Genomic DNA, 19,503 nt, shown 5'->3' with positions numbered 1-19,503 from the left:
AGGTGAGCCAAGATTATACTATGTTTGTTTTATGCTCACTGATACAACGTATCGGAACACAATTCATTTATAAATCAAACTGAAAGAATTCAAATGGAAGCTACCATTTAGATTAATGACAGGAAAACTCGCTTCTTGGACGAACCACTCTTAGTGATAGTAAAACAGATGTGCTCTCCATCAAGCCTTCAAGCCTTCAACACCAGTGGGTCTCCCCATGAGAGTTTTCTCTTACCGGTCTTCTTTGAGTTGTTTCCAAGATCTCTACAAATCGCTAACATCTCATTTGAGCCTCCAATCATAGGCACTCTATTGAGTCTTTCCATTTGTATGTGATACTGCTCCAAATGAAACTTGTTCAGTTCCTCCCCATTCTGCAATTAATAACTGAATTAATATGGCAAGTCTACAAAAGATGAAACTGTATTATAAGTTGCTGGGAATGGTCACTATACCTTAAACGATACTTCATTCGCACCTAGAGTTGCGGAAGTGCTAGCATTTGCAGCTTCCATTAACACACCCGAAGATTGTGCGACACAGAGAGATTTGGTTGGCTTTTTCTGAGACATCTTTTTAAACTGATACTGAGATGCATTGGCATACAAGTTATCTCTACTGTAGTTACTTGTCCGTGCAGCTTCAGATACTCTGGGTTTCTTTTCTGTAGGAGGTTTGATCACTGGAGTTTTACTTGACGGTTCCTTCAATCCAACTTGCTGATACGGGTTTGCAAATAAGGTCTCAAGTTTCCTTCTCAAAAATCTAGGATGAGACATTCAAAACAGGCAATTATCTTTCCGAAACGGATTAAAAAAATTCAACTGCAGACGATTCATGTTGAAACAAAACCTAATACCTGGCTTCAGCAAAGAGTTTACGTTTCCTTAGTCTTGCCTCCAGCAATCTCCTCTTCTTTTCTTCAGTTTCCTGCAAATGAAAACAGTTCAGAATCCTGATACATTGTTGACTGGGGCAATAAGAGTATTTTTAGCACTTTTTCATCTGGTAGCATAAATTTTACAATGCAAAAGTATTGATTTTCATATTTATACAGATATATTTGAAGCTGCAGAAACATAAAGATATCAATCCGAGACTCTGACAAAGAGATCTCACTACAAATTCCACTAAATATATCCACAAAACTGTTAAAAAAAAAAATCATAAGATCACGGCTTGGATCCAATAGAAACCAATTCATTCAGGAGGACGAAGGCAAATTATATGGATTGATATAATGCAAACGGGGAAAAAATATCAAGGTAATAATTTCAAGGCGACGCAGATACGAAAAATCCCTCTTTGGTACTTCGTTAACGCAGGAATAGCGAACCCCTAAAATCAAAAGCGAATAGAAAACCACAACATCCCTCAATCATGGCCAAAAAAAGTCAAAGAGAACACGTCTCACCTCAAGAAACTCCGTATAATCTTGCGAGAGCGATTGGAATCTGAATCTTCTCCTGGCATCATCTCTATACGAAGGGGATGGCGAGGGCTCTTCGGCAACCCTCCTCATTTTCTTCACCGTCATCCTGACCTCCACCCACAGGACCAAGAAAAAAGGAAACAATAATTGATTGGCAAAGAAGAGGCGATAAAGACGAGAAAGGTAGAAATAGAGAAGGGAGGATGGGGAAGGAAGGGCGGTTGGGGAGAAAAGGCGTTGTTTCTAGACCTTCTCGGCTTGCATTGACCAGGACAAAATCAGAAAGTGAGCACCACCCGCCACCCTGCGATGTTTCTCCTTTGATGGAGGAGGAGGATTCGATTTGCTCGATTCCTTCCATGCTTGACTCTTTCTCCTCCTCTAATCCCTCGCTTGCCACCCCCGGATTCCGATCTTGTTCCCCTTCTTCGATCAAACTTTATTTTTTTCCCTTTTTGTTCCTTTTATTCCGATTATTTCGTGGGCGGTTGGTCGGTTGCAGATCTTCTCGCCATTGCGCGGCGCGGCGCGGTAGGATGAACTCGATACCATCGAATCGCCCTATTTTGCAAAATCACGATTAACGAATAAAAATTTATGTGAATTCCTAAAATAAAATGAAAAGTTTGAAATAAGAAATATAATTTCTATATTAAGACCCATCATGTGCAATTGTGTGTATAATAACCATATTTCGTAAATAATAGTTAATATAATTGAATTAGGGAACTCGGCTTATCTGGAAATAACCGTGACGGTGGCGCAGAAACCGCGGCCGGTGAAAAACACGTTACGTTGCTGTTCTCCGTTGCTTCCTCGACCTTCTCTTTCCTTAATAGCCCACCTGTTCCAAAACAATCCTCACCAATCACGTGGATTACAAGTGGTCCCCACGTCTGCTGCTCTCCATCTCTCATTGCTTGCCAGCGAATCGTATTTCAATTTCGAATATTTATAATTTTATAAGATTATAATTGATATTAAATGACAGAAATAGCCCTGTAACTTGAAAAACTCGGACTAAAAGTCTCCTTTTCGTCGCGTTACACGAGGTATACCTCTCTGTCGTTTCAGGTGTAGGTGGGACCCAATGTGGAGCCTGCAACGATCATCCAATGCCGTCGCGGGTAGAAGAACAGTTGTCAAGGTGGGGGCAACCATCCTGGATGACCGCGTGTAATCAAAGCCGAGAAGGGAGGGCGATCTTTCGCATCCGCTCTCCGTTATAAATCTCAGCCTCTGCGGATAACCTCGAACAGCTCGCTCTCGTCGCTTTCTTCTTCGTTTGGTGGTTTGCGAGTGTGATCTTAATCTTCGCGTGCGAGAAGGGAAGAGGCGGAGGAGGAGAGATGTTTCGATTGAGCAATAATCTCATCGGGGTGCTCAACTTCATCACCTTCCTGCTCTCCGTGCCTATCCTGGGCGGCGGGATATGGCTGGCCACCCGCGGCGGCGTCACTGACTGCGAGAAGTTTTTGCAGACCCCTCTGATCGTGATCGGAGTCTTCCTCATGCTCGTCTCCCTCGCCGGTCTCGTCGGCGCTTGCTGCAGAAACTCGCTTCTGCTCTGGATCTACCTATTCGTCATGTTCGTGCTTATCATTCTCCTCTTTTGCTTCACTATCTTTACCTTTGTCGTCACCAACAAGGGCGCTGGCGAGGTCGTCTCCGGTCGGGGATACAAGGAGTACCGCCTCGGCGATTACTCCCACTGGCTACAGAAGCGGGTGGAGAACTCGAAGAACTGGGCCAGGATCCGCGCTTGCCTGTCCGATGGTAAGGTCTGTCAGAGCCTACAGGAAAGTAACCAGAACTTCGACCAGTTTATTAGGGACAACCTCTCGCCCATCGAGGTAACCCCAAAATACCATTTCTATGTCAATTTGAAGAGCTATTCTTGATCTGAGATTTTATTTTTTATTTTTGGGTACGATATGGCATGACAAAAACTACGTTTTCCCCGAAATTCTGTGTTCTCATCTCAGGGATTTAATGATTTTGCAACTTAAATCAAGACTTGAGGAAATTACCTAGGGTTAGTAATTCTGGATTTATGTTATTTTTAACCTTAATGTTTGAAGAAGGTACTTAATTGGGTGGAAAGCGTTTCTTTATATATATGTGTGTGTGCCAATTTCACATATCTTATCGTAAAGGAGTGTGGGTGTGTTTTTTCTCCGAGGAATTCCAATTCCCACTCACTTTTGAACTTTTTTTTAAGAAAAAAACTTTTTTCATCCTCTTTTAACTTTTGCGATCTGAAAATTTGTTTCTTTAGTTGGGCTTCATTATATATATAAAAAAAATCTTCTGACGCTTTTGCTAGTATTCCTGTTATGCTGGTGATGCATTCATATTGATTTCTTGCTGATTATGGATAACTCTAGTTTATAGAAGTAATTGGTTTCTATAGTTTTCATCAATCAGAATGATCATAACATTTGGTAAATCAAGCTGTACTTAATTAGATTAGGCCTAAAAATTACAACGCCGCTTTGCACTGCCCATTGCCTATCATCTTGAATTTTTTTATGCATTTCTGTTCTTGTTCTTCCAACTGATAAAAAAATCCATTCAAACTCGTACGAAATAAAATTGATGTATTTATAAAGTTTGCTGTTCTTTCTGTCAACATATATGTTACTTGCATGGTTCCCTTTGAATTGTTTGCTACTGATGCCTTTAGGTCTTCACTTTGTCTGCCTGATTTTGATCCATTTAGATGGCTTGCTTATTCAACAATTTTCCATGAAAATAAAAATACATTCCTTTATGCTAAAAATTAATTTAAGAAAATCCTAGCGCTGATGCATCACGCACCTGACTAGATTCATCCAACCTATACAATACAGCGGTGGCTCCTATTGTTCAACCATCCATCTTATATTTCCTCTTCAATCCCCATTTTTGGTTGAGTGCATTCCATGTTAAGTACTTCAGTGTGTTTATTTAGGGTGCGTTTGGTTCGGGATTATTCTTGATAACCTTGGTTATCCATCCAAGGTTATCAAAAAAAACCTTGTTTGGTTTAGGTATTCGATGATTCCCGAATAATGGTCCATGCCCGACACATCATCAAAAAGGTCATGCAGCTCGGAATCGGAAAACCTCAGAAAACTAAGGTTTTTCTTGATTCCGGAGTTAACGAATTTTTTTTTACCAAAAATACCCTTCGATAAGAAAAAACATGAAAAAAAATATAAAAAAATATTAAAAAATATAAAAAAAAAATGTTTAAAAAAAAATTTAAAAATTTTTAAAAATAAATAATTAATTTTTAATAAAAAATATAAATTTTAAAAATAAAAAAAAATTAAATTTTAAAAAATTAAATTTTAAAAAATTTAAAATTTTTTAAAATAAAAAAAATAAAAAATGTAAAATTTTAAAAAAAAATTAAAAATAAAAAAATAATAAAATAATAAAATTAAAATTAAAAAAATGTAAAAATATAAATAATATAAAAAAATATAAAAACATTAAAAAAACAAAAAACACATAAAAAGTAAAAAAAATATACCGAAAAAAGAAAAGTAAAAAAATATTAAAAAATAAATAATAATAAAACAATATTATTATTATTATTATTATTATTATTATGTATAGTTGGTTTTGTAACTGAGGGTAATACGGTAAAATATTAAACTAGGGTATTCATTAAAATCTTCAAACAAACAAATTTTTGTTGCATTACCTAGGTTGAACCAAACAACATTTGGTTATGTTTTATTCCCCATAACCTTGGTTATGTGATTATCTGGTAATCACATAACCAAGGTTATACATGATAACTTGAACCAAACACACCCTTATTGTTTCTATTTTCTCATAAAGAATGATAGCATAACGTGCTTGCTAGTCTGTATCTAGATAATTTGTAATTCTCAACCTTGATAGTTTAACACTATATTTGAAATATTATCTACTTTTAATTCCCACGTTACCATCTTGTGCTGTTCACTTTTCTTTTTTGAATTTAGTCAGTCAACTGTAGAATTTGCAAACTATTTTTTAATTCTATATTTTTAAGTTGCAAACTATTTGTAGAATATACCTAATTGTTCTACAACGTAAGCTTTCAAACCAATGATCTCCTTGTTCAATCGGAACAACTAATTGTGTGATCCTTTTTGGTAGTCTGGATGCTGCAAGCCTCCTTCTGAATGCAACTTTGATTACCAAAATGCAACTGTGTGGACTCCTCCTTCAACTGGCAACACTTCAACCAACCCCGACTGCGGAGCCTGGAGCAACAATCAGTCCGATCTCTGCTACGACTGCCAATCTTGCAAAGCCGGTGTCATTGCCAACATCAAGGACAAGTGGAAGAAGATTGCCATCCTCAACATCATCATCCTTATATTCCTCATCGTCGTCTACTCTATTGGTTGCTGCGCATTCCGGAACAACAGGCAGGACAACGGTGCATTTGGGTGGAAAGGAGGATATGCATAAATTCTATCAGATTTCCGCCGCTGCTTTCTGCTTTCCCAGCTTCAATTTTTAGTCGCTACTAGTTTTTTCTCTGTATATTTAGGCTGCTGATTACTACAATACTACTTAGATTACTGTTCAGGTATTGTACGGTTGTACCTACCTCACGATGCATATACTTAGAACTCCTTGTTGATTATGCAAATTCTTATATTGCTTATGGTGATTGTTATTATCAGGTAAGGTTTTATTTTTGTTGGGATCACTTTGACCTTTTATGTTTGGATCAGCAGGAGAGCAGGATCAAGTTTTTTCTCCTTTTTCTTGATGTTATGCTTTCTTTATATGCTTCTGTTTCGAGGTGATTAAATCATTGCACAAGGAAAAAAACAAGATGCAAAGTAGTGTGGCTGGCATTGTCAAGTATGTGGCCCCAGTAAAAAGTGATAGGGCCACAAGATTCTATCATTGACGAGTTGAGAGGAACAAGGGCAGGGAAAAGGTGATGTGATGAGATGTTCTTGCTATGCATTTGATTGCTTTAGATCTTGTCGAGTAGCAATAATATTTATTGAGCATTTGAGCTTGTTCACCGCATGTTTCATGCTTGTGGGGTGTCGACTGTCTTAATTCTTATCCACATTTATTAGCTGAAAACTGAATCTTATGCTTATAATAAGGCCAGTCAGTTTGACAATTCTCTAATCTACCCTCTTCTTTAATATAAATCTGAAACAGTGAGTAATTTTGTATGAAAAGAAATAGGTAGAGTTTAGTAGGAAAAAGACCAACAAAGCTTTCAAAAAGATAGATTCGTTATCTTAGCGGTCTCTTTAGTGCTGACTTCACGAATATGGAGAGAGATTCATGCAGGTACACAGGCCATAGACGCATGACGATAAACAAAGCTTTTAAGATCAAACCAACGATCGTTCTATCCTTTTATCGCATCATGTGACAAAAGGTGATTCGCTCGCCCCCAGCGCCCCCGTCAATCCGTCCCTAGGCCAATACGGAGGAGGTAAATCACGGGTGACTACTAGCCATTAATGCAAATGGTCAAGACATGGAGGAGGTTATGCTCGGTCACGCCGAGTTTCAACCCAAGATCTCATGTGATAACACCTCATACCTTAATCATCGCACCGCCCCAAAGGGACCTTTTATCGTATCATGCATACGCTTGTAGTATGAATTAGATTAATTAATTTGCCATGCGTCCATAAACAACATCGATATTAATTAACAAGGTTTAATGACAATTTTTGGACTTGTCAATCAACTGAGCAATACAAATTCATCAATTCAGAGAAATTTAAATATATATTTCTCTGCTATAGCTTAAGCGACAAGTCGATGATTTCTCCGGCGGCAGCATCATCGACTCCGGTGGCGGAGGAGTAGAGAAGCGATCCCCACCACGCCGTCGTCCTTGCCGCCATGCTGCTCTCCCTCGCTTCCACCGTGCGATTACCTGCAGCCGAATCATGCCGGCCGCTCTGCAACTGTTCCCGGAGGCGCTTTCTTTCCACCTTGTGCTTGTTCTGGTGGCCGCCGAGCGCCTGCGAGGTGGTGAACTTGCGGTCGCAGTAGTTGCAGGTGAAGACGAAGGGCCGTGACGGCTGGAGACACAGTTCCAGGCTCAGGTTCTCGCAGCAATTCTCTTCCCCTGACTCCATGGACACGCTATAACGAAGCCTGAAAGATCGATATGTACCATTACCATATATATATAAATCAATCACTTCCCTCTCACTCAGTTCACGACGCGGTCGTCGATTGTGAAGTTACACTTGGTCCCCTACTCCCCTTCCATGCAGAGCCTTAGATTTATATCCTTCTCTCCGTCTCTCATAACTTTAACGCTACCTCTTAATTTGTCATCAGGCAGGCAGGTCGTTGTCTTTGTCTGTGGAAAAGCAAATGGGAATGAATGTGGAAAGAAGAAGAGAGCATATGGCCAAAAAGTTCAATCACCACGCGAGAATTTGGGTTGATTTTTATCAAACATTAGTTCGCGGTCTCTATATACATCATACAAATTTATGTGCTTGTATTAATCATATTCTAGAGCTCATCCAAATCCAAATGAGCTCGTGCTGGATAGAATAAGAGGGCCCGGAATTTATTGTTGATGCATTCATTTTAGCTATCTTCGACGTTAAGAAAATGATCTATCATGCGAACGTCTACGGCAATAATGAAAAAGCTTGAGCTAGCCTTCGAAGCTCTCATGTAGCTAGCATTCATACGAGATACGACACAAGATCTTGCCTATTTTTTATACTTCAATTTTGTCGTGCCAATTGAATTAAGTTTGATATATAGATCTTCAGGTGTCGTGCCCACTCCTGTTCCAAGTCAAGATCCGAACAACACGTTCATTAATTTTAAAGTCCTCGCAGTCCACAGCTGCTACGATCGCTTCTATTAAAAACGATCGTGAGCAAGTGTCACTATACGGAACCAGCCACCGTACATGACTCCGTGCGTTGGGGCTCCTACCAGACGCAAAGTGCGGAGAAAGTCAAACGTTTGACGTGCCACAATATCCTGTTGCGTAGCGATCGCTTCGGCTCATCTTCCTCGACATCTCCCATGTCGAGTTCATCGGATTCATCCACCTTCAGCAAAGGCAATTCCCCGATCACCCTAGTCGCAACGAGTACGCCCATCCATCGACCACTGTTCTTCATTCTGCCGGTCGATTTCTTAAAGCTCATCAGGGTTTATGTTTCCTTCTATTTTGCAGCAGGCGTAATTGCAGGGGCTGCGGTACTGATTGTGGTCATCATCTTCATGGTCAACAGATGCCTTCGGAGCGCCAAACTGCGTGCGGTTTCTGCAGAGGAGCAATTAGCCGAGGTCGCGACTCCGAGTTGTCCTCGGTGATTCATTCAATGGAGATTTAGATCTTGTACGAGTTCCTCTGGGGCATGATCGAAAAAATCGGAGAAATACCAAACTTTTAAGCGAAATGTGAGTGGAAAGTGGATGACTGATTGTCTGTGCAGAAAATTAGGAACACCGTGTAAAAATTATTTCTCATCTACAATAGAATTATCTTTGATTGAATTGTTTTTCATATCATAAGAGGAGCCTTCGGCAAGTGTCCCGAGGAATCCTCTCATTGTATATTTCCGGGCGTTACGTTGCTTGCAAACTCAGTTAACCGGAAGCCAAAAGTCAAATGGGTGATCACGAGAAGAGATAGAAGTTCACCAAAACAGATGTCACGTTGATGTTAAAGCCTCCAAGCGGAAGAGTAGTACTTCCTTCCGTATCCACGAGTCCGAAGCAAGCAAAGTCAACATGTGAATCCTCCCTGCAATTCCACTTTTTCCTCCGACTGTGTGTCGTCGATCGATGAAATTCCAGTCACGTCGCGCAGTGATCGGTTGGTGCACGTACGAGGCATGCAGTCAGTTTCTCTCCCTGCATGCTGATGGTTCATAGATAGTTGCTGGTGCCGCATGATCGTCCACAGCTACATGTCAAGCTCAGAGTCGTCGACGTTAAGCATCACGAGCTCTTTGATCTATTTTGCAGCAGGCTTAATCGCAGGAGCTACAGTGCTCATCATCGTCGTCGTAATCATCTTGATCATCAACGGATGTGTACGGAGAAGCAGATCGGAGACGGTTGCTGCATATCATAATTCACCATGCCATGGGATCCATTTGAGGATTGAAGCCAACGCTCATGGAGATAGAAACAGAGGAATGGATCTCCTCTGCATGAATAGTTGCTCAATTTTCAACAGATACACTTTTCATATAAAGAGTCATTGTATAGGACAAATTAAATGTTCCCATGATTTATTCTTTTCTAGAAAATATAGAGCCACCTAAGGACAAACTCACCTATAGTACAATCGAAATTCAAGTACAGCCGGAATTGTTTACCATTACCATGCAAAAATTTTATATCCTTCGTTTTCTTATATTTTTGGGTTTTTCATGTCCTTATGTTTGTTTTGTTTATCATTATCATGCAAACTATCTACCGTTAGCTAAAGTAAATACACATCTTTGCCCTGATTCTATCTGAAAATCGATGAGATGAAAAGTTGAGGATGTAACACTCCCATTGACCATCTGTAAGCTCCGCTCGAACCTACAATACGAATGATATCAGTGTCGAGCCAAGGAAAGAGTCCCCGACATTGACCCTCCGATGCTCAAGTCAGTCATTGACGATGAAGTAGAAGGCAGAGCAAGAATGAATAGTAGCGAGCACAGTGTTTATCGCATATTGTGTACCTTCGTCGATCTTGAACTTCCCTTTATATAGAGCTCCTGTAGCGCGTGTGCACACTCCGCAAGACGGTCACGCTTCCCAAAGTTTTCTTTGAAAATACTTATCAATAAAGTGTCCCTGACATAGTACCTCAACGGGCCGAGTATATCTCTGAAGTGACAGTGGAAGCTTCCGCCATACGATCTTCTGGTTGTCCATGTCCAATGTCGACGGCAGCAACTCAGAAAGGGATGTCGATGGATACCAAAGAGAGTATGCTGCTAGGCTGAGCGGGCTGGCTGCTCGGCCGGAACTTCGCTGTTCCTGTACCTCGTCCGCTCGGCCAGAACTCAACCATGTTTGTACCACATCCTGTTGCCTAGCCGAGCAGGATAGCCGCTCGCCAGAAGTTCCGCTCTACCGTTACCAAGTCTTGTAGCACGGCCGAGCGGGGTAGCCGCGCAGCAGCAGTTCTGCTCTACCGTTGCCAAGTCCTGCTACCCTGGCCGAGCGGGATAGCCGTTCGGCCTGGCTTCTACATATTGACTCCTCCGTCCAACGTCCTCTACTCTATTGAGCATCAGTCGTTTGACACCTCCTCGTGTCGAAGTCAGGATTGGACCAGGACCTTCTCCCCCTAATTGCGGCATGCTCTCCCGACCAGTCGACGATATCTGTACATTGATCGCCTTGACTTTGACTTTCACTGTAGCCGCTATTCTCCATGGGGTGGGGTCCCTCCTCGTCACCGTATCACCTCCAAAATGAAATTTCTAGCCCCGTTTCTAAATATTAATTTTTAAAAAAATATGAAATAAAATTATTTAATATTTAATATATTCAACAATGGAGAGGAAAAATATTCTCATTAAACTAAATTCATTAATTATTATATCGTTATTAACTTTTTTAACTAACTCTAGTTCAATCTAGATGATCAAAAAATATGTTAAAAAAATTTCTTTTAGAAAAAAAAATAGATTTGTTATAGTGTCATCTCACGGATATGAAGAGATACAAATTTATAGACGTTAGACGTATAATAGGAAAAATTTATATCATCAATTCTTGAGAACTAACCGTTAACTATTATACTCAAGATGTTATATGTCCACCTTCTATATTGTACTATACCCTGAGGTAAACTTTTAGGTTTTTTTTTGAAGTGTTGTTCTAAAATTAATTTCATAATTGAAAATGTTCCTCTTTTGTTGGAAATGAAAAGAGTTAAAATAAAGCTAATTTAGATTTGATATATAAGTAAACGTTATAAATATAATGTATAAATTATAACAGAAAAAAAAATCATCTCAATAAAATTATAAATCCTACTTATTTATTTTAACTAGTCTTCAACATAATTTAAAAATAATTGATAAATTTTATAATTTAAATTAATAAAGTGATTCAATTGCAATTATAAGTGATGCAAATCTTGTGCATCAAAATTAAAAGGACCAAATGATGTAATAGGATCTGGGTTAGATTGTGTTATTATTAGACATTCTTAATTAATTTTTTTTTTTTTTCTCATAAGGCAATCCACCAAAAATTGGAGGCCGAGGGAGCTAACGGCAATCCTGGGGCTATATCGGAGCTGAAATAAAAATTTGAAAGTCAACTATCATTGATAGGAATGGCCAAGAGATTTGTGATGGGATTAAAAATAATAAAATAAAAAAACTAATAATTTTTTTTATTAAAAATAGATAGGACAGCATCCCACTCTAACCAAGGGTGTATCCGTCCCTATAACTACTACTAAGATTATAAAATGATTATAATTACCAATAGTGTTAATTTATATAATGATATAATTTGATATAGTTGTTTATATTGGACAATATTCAATTACTTGTCGATTATAATTTCATTGCCCCAACTTCAACTTAATTTAGTCATGTGCATACATGCATGAACCCAAATTAGAATAGAAGGTCTACTTAAGACCTATAAGCTATTATAATATTTTCAATAATTAATATTTAAATTTCTCAATAGTTCAAGGAACTATATATATAGAGCACTCTCTAATTAATTAAATTAACCCTTGACATTATTTTTTTTATCTCCCAATTTAATTTATAGAAATGAAGTTCATGTTCTACATTACCTGCCCTTTTATAAAATCTAATTAGTGAACTGATCATTTATATAAGTCTAATGTTGTTTTATTATTTGTTAAAATTAAGAAACTAATATAAATTTACTTTGTTAAATCAACAATTCAATTAAATTATAATGCAAGGGAGATAATGATCTGATTGATTGTTGGATGGTCAATGATGTTTAATTTGGATAAAAAAAAAATAGAATTAAGAATCTTCCATCATATTAAACATAAATATATTTAATTAAGGTGTTTCACTTAATAGCAATAGCTAAGTACAAGATGAGAGAAGTAATTAACCTTGATCAAACACCCACTTGGTTACTTAATTAAAAAATATTTAACTCCGGATGGCAACTTTGACTTCAAGATGTACAAACACAGAATGAATTTGGAATGCCTTAATAAGTCAACACAGGTCAAGACAATCCAAATATACTGACAAGAACAACCAAACTAATGATTATATCATTAGCATTCAACATTTATGAGCCTTAATTAATCATTGTTGGCCTAATATAATCATATAATACACCAAATTTGGCTTCCCATATATACATAGTATATATTTGGTATAAATTCTTTTAGATAATTATGATTATTAGTAGTTTATTAACTCTTAATTTCACAAACTATTTTCAAGTGAAGATAACAAAACTACAATAATTAATGGCAAGTCAAGCCCAAGCCTTGACTTAATGCCTCCAATTATTTGTAGATATAATTGAAAAGCCATTTAATATTTTTGAATTTGAACTATTTGGAATAATTTTTCAAAATAATTAGAAAAGAGAGAGGTCGCGTGCAAGCATGCGTAGGTAATAATAACACTTAGTATAGTCATACATTTTTATTATAATTAAATAAAAATATGGGATAAACATGCACAATAATTCATCGATTTAATATAATTAACAAAATGTTACCACCAAAAGCTTGGGACAAGAAGAAAATAAGAAAAAATTGGAATAATAATGATTATTTACTAGTTTAATTAATTAATTATTTTTGAAAGTCAAATTTGGAATAATAATAATTATTTACTAGTTTGATTAATTATTTGTTTCTCCCTATTAACAAATAACGACGACTTCACCCACCAATAACTTTCCGATCTGTGATGGGTTCTAAAACGTGAGCCCGTATATTAATGTTACGCGTGACGCCATCGCGTGCGGTTTGCTAGTGCGGAAGAGCGAAGGGTGAGCAATTATTATTTGTTGGATTCCGGAACGCATCTCGAGTTACAGTTTCACCCGGAAAGAATCTGGCCCCACTCGATAATTCGGTTAGGCGGAATGGGTATAAAAGGCGGTAACTGAAGGAGGGCTGTCAACAAGCTTCCCGTTCTATCTTTGCTATTTGTTCGTTGCTCTGTTTCTTACTCGAATCCATTGGGCACCGGATGGTGGCTTAAGGTTTTGATCTCTTTGTAAATCATCGCGAGATTACTAGTGATCTCGTTCAATTCAAAGGTGAGGAAATGGGGGGAGACAAAGCCACGAGCTTGGAGGATCTCAAGAACGAGACTGTTGATCTGGTAATTCATTAAGCCATTTGTTGCTAGTTGTTAATTTTCTTCTTCTTCCTTGTTTTGATTCTGCCTACTTCTTGCTTCTCTGTTTCGGTCTTGATTCTCCCTTTCGAAGGAATCCAGGTTTCATTGATAAATAAGCTGTGGAATGACAGTACAGTGTGCGCAATAATCAAATTATAGATTTTTTGCCTTGTTCGTGCATTTGAAAAGCGGAAAAAGGAAAAGCTGTGTTCTTGAGTTCTTTCTCATTAATGTTCTTTATGCAAGCCAGCCTTAAAAAGTTGTAGATTCTATTTCTGGATGCAGTTTTTTGTTATCCTAGATCGATGCTAGAGTTTGTCCTACTCTGTTTCAGCTTCTGCTGAACTCTTTATTCAATCTCTGTATCAAAAACCCTGTAAAAAAAAGTTGCTTCCTTTGCTCTCCCAGACGCATCGTCGACGCCAGACTGATGAACTATAGCTAACAGAGCATTGCTTGAATTCTCAGGAAAAGATTCCCATAGAAGAAGTCTTCGAGCAGCTGAAATGCACCAGAGAGGGTCTGAGCTCGGAGGAGGGATCAAATCGGATTCAGCTCTTCGGGCCAAACAAGCTCGAGGAGAAAAAGGTCAGATTTTGCACGAAGCATGATCGGCACTTGTTTTACGAGCTTCCATGAACTGGCGTTTCGTGTTGTTTCAGGAAAGCAAGTTCCTCAAGTTTCTCGGGTTCATGTGGAATCCGCTTTCGTGGGTGATGGAGATGGCGGCGGTCATGGCGATCGGGCTGGCGAACGGCGGAGGCAAGCCGCCGGACTGGGAGGACTTCGTCGGAATCGTCATCTTGCTGGTTATAAACTCCACCATCTCGTTCATCGAAGAGAACAACGCCGGTAATGCCGCGGCCGCTCTCATGGCTCGCCTCGCCCCCAAAACCAAGGTAACGACTAAATAATGCCATTATTTTAATATATTTTATAAAATTTAAAACGATATTTGAAAAATATTCAAATATTTAATTCAAAATGGATTTATTTTTCTCACTATATTTTTCAGGTGCTCAGAGACGGCGGATGGGGCGAGCAGGATGCGGCGATCCTGGTGCCCGGCGACGTCATCAGCATCAAGCTCGGCGACATCATACCGGCCGACGCCCGGCTTCTGGAGGGAGACCCCTTGAAGATCGACCAGTCCGCCCTCACCGGCGAATCCCTCCCCGTCACCAAGAACCCCGGCGACGAGGTCTACTCCGGATCCACATGCAAGCAAGGCGAGATCGAGGCCGTCGTCATCGCCACTGGCGTCCACACCTTCTTCGGAAAGGCCGCCCACCTCGTCGACAGCACCAATCAGGTCGGGCACTTCCAGAAGGTCCTCACCTCCATTGGGAATTTCTGCATCTGCTCCATCGCCATCGGCATCGTCATCGAGATCATCGTCATGTACCCGATCCAGCACCGCTCCTATCGGGACGGCATCGACAACCTCTTGGTCCTCTTGATCGGCGGCATCCCCATCGCCATGCCCACTGTGCTATCTGTCACCATGGCCATCGGCTCCCACAAGCTCTCTCAGCAGGGAGCCATCACCAAGAGGATGACCGCCATAGAAGAGATGGCCGGCATGGATGTGCTGTGCAGCGACAAGACCGGCACGCTTACATTAAACAAGCTCAGCGTCGATAAAAACCTAATCGAGGTGTTCACCAAAGGCGTCGAAAAGGATCACGTTGTCTTGTTAGCTGCAAGGGCCTCCAGGACCGAGAACCAGGACGCCATCGATGCTGCCATGGTTGGGATGCTCGCAGACCCAAAGGAGGTATAAATCTACCTTGCCATATTTTGAGGTTATTTACTGAACTATCAAGTGGTCATGATCTCATGCTCTGGGAATTACTTGCACTAATCAGGCAAGATCAGGAATCCGGGAAGTTCATTTTTTTCCCTTCAATCCCGTCGACAAGAGAACAGCTCTGACTTACATCGATGAAGAGGGAAAATGGCATAGAGTCAGCAAAGGAGCTCCTGAACAGGTGTTGCTCTGTCCCTTATATATTTATATTATAACCAATTTTATCTACATATTGCTTAATTGTTGGACCACCATCTTGTGCAGATTATGAACCTCTGCAACTGCAAGGAGGATGTGAGGAAGAGAGTTCATGCAGTGATTGATAAATTTGCTGAACGAGGGCTTCGTTTGTTGGCAGTGGCAAGACAGGTTTGTGTTTTCAGCACTTGGTTTATGTTCTTGCTACAATTGCATGTTCCCTTGTACCTTGTATCAATTTTGTGATGTGTCTCAGGAAGTTCCTGAGAGGAGCAAAGAGAGTCCTGGTGGACCATGGCAGTTTGTTGGTTTACTGCCTCTCTTTGACCCCCCAAGGCATGATAGTGCTGAGACCATCCGTAAGGCTCTCAACCTTGGTGTGAATGTGAAGATGATAACTGGTATTTGGATATTCTTTACTTTTAGTTTGAAGTTGAGTTATTTGTTTCATGAGTTATGGCTAAATGACTGATGTGCTCTTTAGGCGATCAACTTGCAATAGCAAAGGAGACTGGTAGAAGACTTGGAATGGGCACAAACATGTATCCTTCCTCTTCACTGCTTGGACAACACAAGGATGAGACAATTGCTGCACTTCCGGTGGATGAATTGATTGAGAAGGCTGATGGGTTTGCAGGAGTTTTTCCAGGTTTGATCATGTTGTATTCCTAATGTTAGACTGCAAATTCACAAATTAGGTCCATTATTACACTAAGCTTTTGTGATTATAGAAACTCTATTAAAAACTGGCAAGAGTTACAAATTGACTTTCTTTTCTAACAGCATAACCTTCTAATAATTTGGTAATTCATTCTTAAAGCATATTAAATTAGTAAATTGTATGTCCACCATGGTTGTTGTATAACGTGGCATTCTTTGAACCAGAGCATAAATATGAAATTGTGAAGAAGTTGCAAGAGAGGAAGCATATATGTGGAATGACAGGGGATGGAGTGAATGACGCTCCTGCCTTGAAGAAGGCTGATATTGGTATTGCTGTTTCTGATGCCACGGATGCTGCAAGAAGTGCTTCTGACATTGTCCTCACTGAGCCTGGTCTAAGCGTCATCATCAGTGCTGTTCTTACCAGCAGAGCCATCTTCCAGAGGATGAAAAACTACACTGTATGGTCAAATTATTATGCGCATCTGTTCCTCTTTGGTTCGTTATCTTTTCTAAACTGCCAGTTTCTCATTTCTTTTCTCCACACTGACAGATATATGCGGTTTCCATTACCATACGTATTGTGGTAAGCATTAAGTTGGCACTTGTTAATCCATTTCTATTCAATCTTTTCTATGATCTCAGGTTTTTGTTTTGTTAATGATTTTTACTTCAAATCTTTGCAGCTTGGATTTATGCTTATTGCTCTAATTTGGAAATTTGACTTCTCCCCTTTCATGGTTTTGATTATTGCCATATTAAATGATGGTGAGGACATACAAATAAATCATATGTCAATTATCTCACTTTTATGGATAAAATTTTCTGAAAAATTTTAAATGTAGGTACCATTATGACAATCTCTAAAGATCGCGTAAAGCCATCTCCAATGCCAGACAGTTGGAAATTAAAAGAAATATTTGCTACTGGCGTTGTGCTAGGAACTTACATGGCCTTGATGACTGTCCTCTTCTTTTGGGCTATGAAAGAAACTGACTTCTTCCCGGTAAATTTTTGATCTTTCACAGTCAATTCATGCACACTTAATCATGAACATTATGTCATTATACATATTTGTATGGTATTTAGTCACTCTTTTTAAAAAAAATAAAAAATAAACCATTGATGCAGAACAAATTCCATGTTAAATCAATAAGATACAATGACAATGAGATGATGGCTGCATTGTATCTGCAAGTGAGTATTATCAGCCAAGCACTCATATTTGTTACTCGCTCACGTGGTTGGTGCTTCACTGAACGCCCTGGACTTCTACTCTGCAGTGCCTTTGTAATTGCTCAACTAGTAAGTTCTTCAGTTTTTTTTCTCCGAAACATTCCTATACCAAGTACCTTTCACCCATAAAACTATGCAGATTTGTGCATCTTACTCAATGTGTCTCGATGAACATTTAGTTTCACCATGTATCCACTCATAACATAATCACTAATTCTGTTCTTCAGGTTGCCACTGTTGTAGCTGTATATGCAAACTGGAGTTTTGCCCACATTAAAGGCTGCGGATGGGGTTGGGCTGGAATAATTTGGCTTTATAGTTTTATTACCTTCATTCCCCTTGACTTGATTAAGTTTGCTATTCGCTATATACTAAGTGGAAAGGCCTGGGATACTCTCTTCGAAAGGAAGGTAACATAATTCTTCTGTAGTGAACTCCATTAATTACAGTGAACTCGATTTATTTGAATTGTTTTAGTACTAACTGGTTTATTTTATCACTTGTGCTATGTTAATTACAATATCAGACTGCTTTCACCACAAAGAAAGACTATGGAAGAGAGGAAAGGGAAGCTCAATGGGCAATTGCACAGAGAACACTTCATGGTCTCCAACCTCCTGATACGTCAAACCTTTTCTCCGACAAGAACAACTATCGTGAGCTTTCAGAAATCGCCGAGCAGGCCAAGAGGCGAGCTGAGATTGCAAGGTAATGTGCTTTTATATTCATATGCATAGCAAAGCAATAATACTTTTTGTACAGCATCAAAGTAATCATTGAGTTTGAAGCACATATTGTTTCTCCTTGGTTTAGATTGACGACGAACTGATCCAACTTGGGCATGAATGAATGATGTATTAGATAAAGTTACAACAAACCAGAAACATTAAATTTAACTAGTCCATGGCAGCTTAAAACTTCTGAGACTGCAGTAAATCATAATACATAAAGTCATCCTGTCCTTAAATGAAAATGAAGTTATTCTTACTAGAAAAACTCATTTTCATTTATTGATTACAAGGCAGATTTAGAACTTACATTTTCATCGTTTGCAATCAACTAAACATTTATTATGCTTGTGACATTAATCTTCCTAATTCTTGGTTAATTTTCAGGCTAAGAGAACTGCACACCCTCAAAGGTCATGTGGAGTCAGTGGTCAAGCTGAAAGGGCTTGACATCGACACCATTCAGCAGCATTACACAGTTTAGTAGCACCATATATTTGCGCCAGGAAGCTAAATAATTTCATAATGGATAATTCGTGCCTTATGAAGAAGAATTATATATCTAATGCAGAGAGAGAAGTGCCATTTAAAGTCTGCATCTTGTAGTTTTCTTGCTTAGATCTGTGCAGTTTGTGGGAAATAAGAGATGAATTGCCCACCCCATTTCTTCTCTAGTTATGCATCTTGATCCTCAAGTAAGCTCTCTCTTTTGTTGTAATTGTTAGTGTCATCGATAAACAGTATGTGTAATTTCGTAGTCTGAACTAGTAGAGCAAATTAAAAACAATTCCTTTTCAGAGTTAACAAATACTTTCCATGAGATAATTAATTCTCTGCCACAGTCTAAATCACTGCCCTGCTTTCAAGGGAAGCTAGCGCCTTGTCCGTCATCTAAAATGACAAAAAAAAATAATTAAACACTTTTTATGAGATTAAAAATAACAATAATGGACAAAAAAACAACCTTGACATCATCGAGATCTTCAAGATCAACCGAGCCTTAGCTAGGACTCTAGCTGCTAACTAAAAAAATATCTTAAAAAGTCTATACTTTAATCTAAACCGTCAACTAAGATACGACAGCAGAGATCTATT

General features: G+C 39.0%; 4 protein-coding genes and 1 long non-coding RNA gene across 6 annotated transcripts; 3 read left to right on the top strand and 2 right to left on the bottom strand.

The window, feature by feature from the left end:
- Positions 1-49: 49 nt before the first annotated feature.
- LOC122038837 lies at positions 50-2,233 on the bottom strand. 2 transcript variants are annotated; one of them, XM_042598790.1, is made up of 5 exons: positions 1,682-2,233; positions 1,415-1,538; positions 860-930; positions 456-765; positions 50-374 (listed from the first exon to the last, which is right to left on the bottom strand). In XM_042598790.1, the coding sequence occupies exons 2-5, from the start codon at positions 1,535-1,537 to the stop codon at positions 189-191; spliced, it is 690 nt and encodes a 229-aa protein (XP_042454724.1). In that variant the 5' UTR covers position 1,538; positions 1,682-2,233; the 3' UTR covers positions 50-188. The 2 variants fall into 2 exon arrangements, with proteins under 2 accessions (XP_042454724.1, XP_042454723.1); XM_042598789.1 differs by having other exon boundaries at positions 1,415-2,233.
- Positions 2,234-2,678: 445 nt separating this feature from the next.
- On the top strand, positions 2,679-6,104 carry LOC122038836 (tetraspanin-8-like). Its single transcript, XM_042598788.1, has 2 exons — positions 2,679-3,285; positions 5,570-6,104. Exons 1-2 carry the CDS (start codon positions 2,782-2,784, stop codon positions 5,885-5,887), a joined length of 822 nt encoding a protein of 273 aa, XP_042454722.1. The 5' UTR covers positions 2,679-2,781; the 3' UTR covers positions 5,888-6,104.
- Positions 6,105-7,200: 1,096 nt separating this feature from the next.
- LOC122008649 (zinc finger protein 4-like) lies at positions 7,201-7,545 on the bottom strand. The gene has a single exon (XM_042564450.1). It carries the CDS (start codon positions 7,543-7,545, stop codon positions 7,201-7,203), a length of 345 nt encoding a protein of 114 aa, XP_042420384.1.
- Positions 7,546-8,340: 795 nt separating this feature from the next.
- Positions 8,341-8,799, top strand: LOC122013724. Its single transcript, XR_006120598.1, has 2 exons — positions 8,341-8,531; positions 8,619-8,799. It is a non-coding gene; the product is annotated as an uncharacterized LOC122013724 (long non-coding RNA).
- Positions 8,800-13,561: 4,762 nt separating this feature from the next.
- Positions 13,562-19,200, top strand: LOC122038835 (plasma membrane ATPase-like). The gene is made up of 16 exons (XM_042598787.1): positions 13,562-13,755; positions 14,242-14,361; positions 14,436-14,672; positions 14,789-15,550; positions 15,642-15,764; positions 15,848-15,952; positions 16,038-16,182; positions 16,266-16,430; positions 16,667-16,905; positions 16,998-17,030; positions 17,131-17,212; positions 17,290-17,450; positions 17,576-17,749; positions 17,908-18,090; positions 18,207-18,388; positions 18,796-19,200. Exons 1-16 carry the CDS (start codon positions 13,699-13,701, stop codon positions 18,890-18,892), a joined length of 2,865 nt encoding a protein of 954 aa, XP_042454721.1. The 5' UTR covers positions 13,562-13,698; the 3' UTR covers positions 18,893-19,200.
- The last annotated feature ends 303 nt before the right edge of the window (positions 19,201-19,503 follow it).

The sequence above is a fragment of the Zingiber officinale genome, chromosome 1A (assembly GCF_018446385.1).
Source record: "Zingiber officinale cultivar Zhangliang chromosome 1A, Zo_v1.1, whole genome shotgun sequence".
Classification (NCBI taxonomy): Eukaryota; Viridiplantae; Streptophyta; class Magnoliopsida; order Zingiberales; family Zingiberaceae; genus Zingiber; species Zingiber officinale.
Note: the sequence above shows the minus strand (reverse complement) of the source record. Positions and strands in the feature narration are given on the sequence as shown.